General features: G+C 36.3%; 1 protein-coding gene across 1 annotated transcript; it reads left to right on the forward strand.

The window, feature by feature from the left end:
• The first annotated feature begins 283 nt into the window (after positions 1-283).
• LOC129891263 (G-type lectin S-receptor-like serine/threonine-protein kinase At4g03230) lies at positions 284-3933 on the forward strand. The gene is made up of 7 exons (XM_055966561.1): positions 284-1608; positions 1878-2003; positions 2116-2312; positions 2392-2602; positions 2701-2938; positions 3034-3184; positions 3264-3933. The coding sequence occupies exons 1-7, from the start codon at positions 363-365 to the stop codon at positions 3573-3575; spliced, it is 2481 nt and encodes an 826-aa protein (XP_055822536.1). The 5' UTR covers positions 284-362; the 3' UTR covers positions 3576-3933.
• The last annotated feature ends 755 nt before the right edge of the window (positions 3934-4688 follow it).

Consider the following 4688-nt stretch of genomic DNA (forward strand, 5'->3'; position numbering starts at 1 on the left):
AAGATTCGTCACTATCGAAGATCCTTTTAAAACAGTTAGGACTATAGTAAATTGAGATTGATCTATTTGAAATTATCTTATGCCTAACTCAAAAAACTCTGAGCAGATCTCATATAGTTTGACTAATTCAAAAAAAATCCTGCACCAAAGGCACTCGTCAAGTTATTCATATCATATGGATGGAACCTCAAAAATAAAATAAAATAAAAAGTAGACAAGTCAACTTTAAGATTGAAACTAGAACTAGAACAAGTCAACTTTAAAATTGAAACTAGAACTATCATTCTTTCCACCGGAGGCATTCCAACTCCAAGCAGAAAAGTCTCCTTTCATTTTCTCTAACAAATTGTACAGCCATAGAAATGAACAGCTACTTAAATCTGATACTTCTTGTGCAATTTTTATGCTTTAGACTTTCCCTTGGAGGGGACACCATTACAGTGAATGAATCTGTTTCTTCAGGCCAAACAATTATCTCTTCAGGTGGAAACTTTGAGCTTGGTTTCTTCAGACCAGGCGACTCTCGCTCCTACTACATAGGCATATGGTACAAGAAATTATACCCGCAAGCAGTAGTATGGGTAGCAAATAGGGATAGACCACTTGATAGTGCTGATGCTAACTTGATAATTAGTCAAGGCAACCTGGTGCTTCTCGATAGACTTCAAAACTCAATTTGGTCTGCACTTTCTGGGAACATCAATCCAAATATTTCAGTTACTGCAGTTCTTCGTGATGATGGAAATTTGATTTTGAGTGATGTGTCAAAGGCATCAGCGCCCTTACTACTTTGGCAAAGTTTTGATCACCCAACACACACTTTTTTGCCTGGTGCTAAGATTGGATATGATAAACGTACACAAAGAAAACAGGTTTTGGTTTCATGGAGGAATTTGAGTGATCCAGCACCAGGAATGTATTCTCTGGAAATGGACCCAAAGCATGCTCAATATGTTATAAAATGGAATAGGACTACAGAGTATTGGGCAAGTGGTTCATGGGATGGCCAAAGATTCAGCTCAGTGCCTGAGATGAGGTTAAACTACATATATAATTACAGCTATATCGACAATGAGAATGAGTCATATTTTACATATTCCCTATACAATAGTACAATCACATCAAGATTGATCATGGATGTCTCGGGACAAATTAAGCAACTGTCATGGTTGGATGGTAACATTGATTGGAATCTATTCTGGTCTCAACCAAGAGAACATTGTCAGGTTTATGCTAAATGTGGGGCATTTGGAGTTTGTGATGAAGCTAATGCAACCTGCAATTGTTTGAGTGGTTTCAAGCCATCAGATAGAGAAAATGGTGGTTGTGTAAGAGACCAAAAGGTGCAGTGTAATGCAATTACTGAAGACAGAGATAGTTTATGGATAAGCTCAATTATGAGAGTACCTGCTTCTCAAAATACTAATATCACAGTAGGGGAAGCCTCACAGTGTAGATCTGCATGTTTCAACAATTGCTCTTGCACTGCTTATACTTATGATGATTCTGGTACCTGTTCCATATGGACAGGGGATCTGTTCAATCTGCAACAACTCAGCTTAAATGAGACAGAAAGGACTATATTTGTCAAGCGTGGCTCACCCGAAGGTTAGAATAGCATAGTATAACATAGCTTGATTCTTTATTTCACAATGTTACTATGCTATGGATAGAATTCCTTATTAACGTTAGCACTTAACAGCAACGGTTCTCCTTCTCCTTTTCCTGTGTTGAGGAGTTCGTTGAGCAAAGTAAAACTTAAGCTAGAAATAACTCTTAAAAAGTATCAATGATAGGTTCTGAGGTCCAATGAATATTTACATCAAAGTCCTTCAGATGCTAATATATCTGACATGCTTTTGGCTTTCTACTTTCAGCTCAAACTGAAGCTAAGAAATCAATGAAGCTAAAAGAAATCCTTTCATCCATAACAGCTTTGATGTTTCTACTCATTGGCAGCTTTAGCTACATTTATTATAGAAGAAGAATGGCAAAAAGAGCAGGTATTTGCTGAAGATATTTTCTTTTATACCATTTTGGACTTAATATCAAAGGTCATTCTCAATCCAATTGAGGTAATGACAACCCCCCCCCCCCCCCCCCTTTGTATTTCAGATAGAAGTCAAGGTACTCAAGGGACACATATATCTCACTGGCACAAAGCTGAAGGAGAAGCGAAAGTATTTATGAATGAAAACAGTGATGAGGCTATTGATGTTCCATACTTTCACTTGGATACTATTTTGGAAGCTACAGACAACTTCTCAAATGCAAATAAGCTTGGACAAGGAGGATTTGGTCCTGTTTACAAGGTCAAAACTTCATTCCTACATCTACGTGGACTGGCATGGCCGCATTGACCTATAGTAATGATATGAAACTTTTTTGCAGGGTATCTTTCCCGGTGGAAAAGAAATTGCAGTAAAAGCATTATCTAGTCATTCAGGACAAGGTATAGATGAATTTAAGAATGAAGTCACTCTAATTGCAAAGCTTCAACATCGAAATCTGGTGAGGCTATTGGGCTATTGCATCAATGCAACGGAACAAATATTACTTTATGAATACATGCCGAATAAAAGTTTAGATACATTCATATTTGGTGAGTTAGCCTTAAGTTCTTTATTTGCAAATTCATATGTTTCTTATAATGATCTAATTTTACTGACATACCAAACTTTGTCATGGTAACGATGCAAGATGGAACACTTTGTCAATTATTGGATTGGAAGAAACGTTATGACATCATATTGGGCATTGCACGGGGTCTATCTTATCTTCACCACGATTCACGACTAAGGATCATTCATAGAGATTTAAAATCCAGTAACATTTTATTAGATGAGGAGATGAACCCGAAAATTTCAGATTTTGGCTTGGCAAGGATTGTAGAAGGAAAAGTAACAGAAGCAAATACAAAGAAAGTAGTGGGGACCTAGTAAGTACAATATCCCTTCCTGTCATTAATTTCTTACAAAAGGAGCTTGGGGTACAATCTTATACTCAACGTTTTGTTCACCTGGTGAAATCTAGTGGCTATATGTCTCCTGAGTATGCACTGGATGGATTGTTTTCCATCAAATCAGACGTATTCAGTTTCGGAGTAGTCGTACTTGAGATAATCAGTGGAAGAAGGAATACAGGATTTTATCAGTCTGAAGAAGCCTTAAATTTGTTGGGCTATGTAAGTGAAGAAACTTCCCATGACTTAATTATTATATCTTCTTCTTAGCTTAGTTTCTCTGATAGAAAAATTATCACAGGCATGGAAATTGTGGACAGAAAAAGCTGAGATACAATTAATAGAGAAGTCATTACTTGAATCATGCAACAGAAGTGAAGCAATAAAGTGCATAAATGTTGCGCTCCTGTGTGTACAAGAAGATCCAAGTCATCGTCCTAATATGTCGGATGTCATTGTAATGCTGGGAGGGGAAGGTATTAACCTTCCAACACCTAATAAACCAGCTTTTGTAATAAGGACGCACGCTTTTAGCACATCATCATCTTCCTCCAATAAGAAATACATTGTATCCAACAATCAGGTGACAATTACAGTTGAAGAAGGACGTTAGCAGGAATTGTGAAGCCATTTAATTTGCATGGAAAGGGCTAGGGGTGACACTAGGACTTAAAAATGAGCCATATTGTACTGCTTTATCCTTGGTAACCTCTACTTTGGTCCTAAAAGAGTCTAGGGATAATTGTGCATTGGTACTTGGTCAATATGAAAAAAGGTGGAAATGTTGGGGAAACTTTGAAGTGTTTGTAGTCAAACATATATATTTTTGCTTTAGAATGTAGTAGGCCTTAGCAATCAAGTACAAGAGTAATTCGATTATTCCTGATGCCTTCAAATGTCTAATATTTCAAATTCTTATTAGCAATGTAATTTTTCTTTCTTATTCAATAAGTTATTTGCCCAACCCATCTCCCCCAAAAGAGAGAAAAGTTTGTCCAAAATATGCAGGAAAAAGCATTGAGGAAAGAAACAAAGAAAGGAATTGCAACTAAAGAATAAAACTGCAAAACAAAGTCTAAAGTATTAATCAACAGAATGTGCGCAGTTGATTCACTATTGCATATGCTTGTTGACAAACTGTGTTTGTTTAAAGTCACCTTGTTGAAACTTTCATTACTAACTTAAGTCTCACGTGTTACTTTCCAGTTTGATTAGACAAAGCCATGCATGCCTTTTCTGGGAACTTGTCCAGAGACGACACAACACTTAACAAACAGTGGCCAAATCCACTGATATATACACACATATATATATATGAAGTATCTTACTCATACCTGTTGTCTATTTGTTGAGGACAGACAGCTTTGAACTTCTCTACTTTAGATAAGAAAGAGACATGGAAGAAAGTTTCACCAGGTCTTCTTTTCTGCAGTCCTGTTTGCCCAGTATGTGTAACAGATATGAATTAAGTTTCTTCCCATTATATGCAATGAAATTTAACCTAAAAGAAACTTTGGATTAGTTCATGAAAGATGTTCTTAATTTAATTAAATTTCTAAGAAATGAGGATAAATGCGAGCATACAACTCTTAGATTTTCCTTAATAAAATCTATTTTCGCCTAATTATTTCTTTACCTCTTTAGTTCAAGTGATGAAGGGTCTTGTAGAGAAAAACATAACATAGTAATAAAAGTAACGAATTAAAGTAAAACAGCCAAGGAGGAG

This window comes from Solanum dulcamara, chromosome 6 (assembly GCF_947179165.1).
Source record: "Solanum dulcamara chromosome 6, daSolDulc1.2, whole genome shotgun sequence".
Taxonomy (NCBI): Eukaryota; Viridiplantae; Streptophyta; class Magnoliopsida; order Solanales; family Solanaceae; genus Solanum; species Solanum dulcamara.

Excerpts from the sequence above, each read along its gene's own strand:
- LOC129891263 (XM_055966561.1), top strand. The coding sequence starts at position 363 with ATGAACAGCTACTTAAATCTGATACTTCTTGTGCAATTTTTATGCTTT. Across the intron at positions 2,004-2,115 it reads AAGAATGGCAAAAAGAGCAG|ATAGAAGTCAAGGTACTCAA; the intron begins GTATTTGCTGAA and ends TTTGTATTTCAG. Across the intron at positions 2,939-3,033 it reads AAGAAAGTAGTGGGGACCTA|TGGCTATATGTCTCCTGAGT; the intron begins GTAAGTACAATA and ends GGTGAAATCTAG.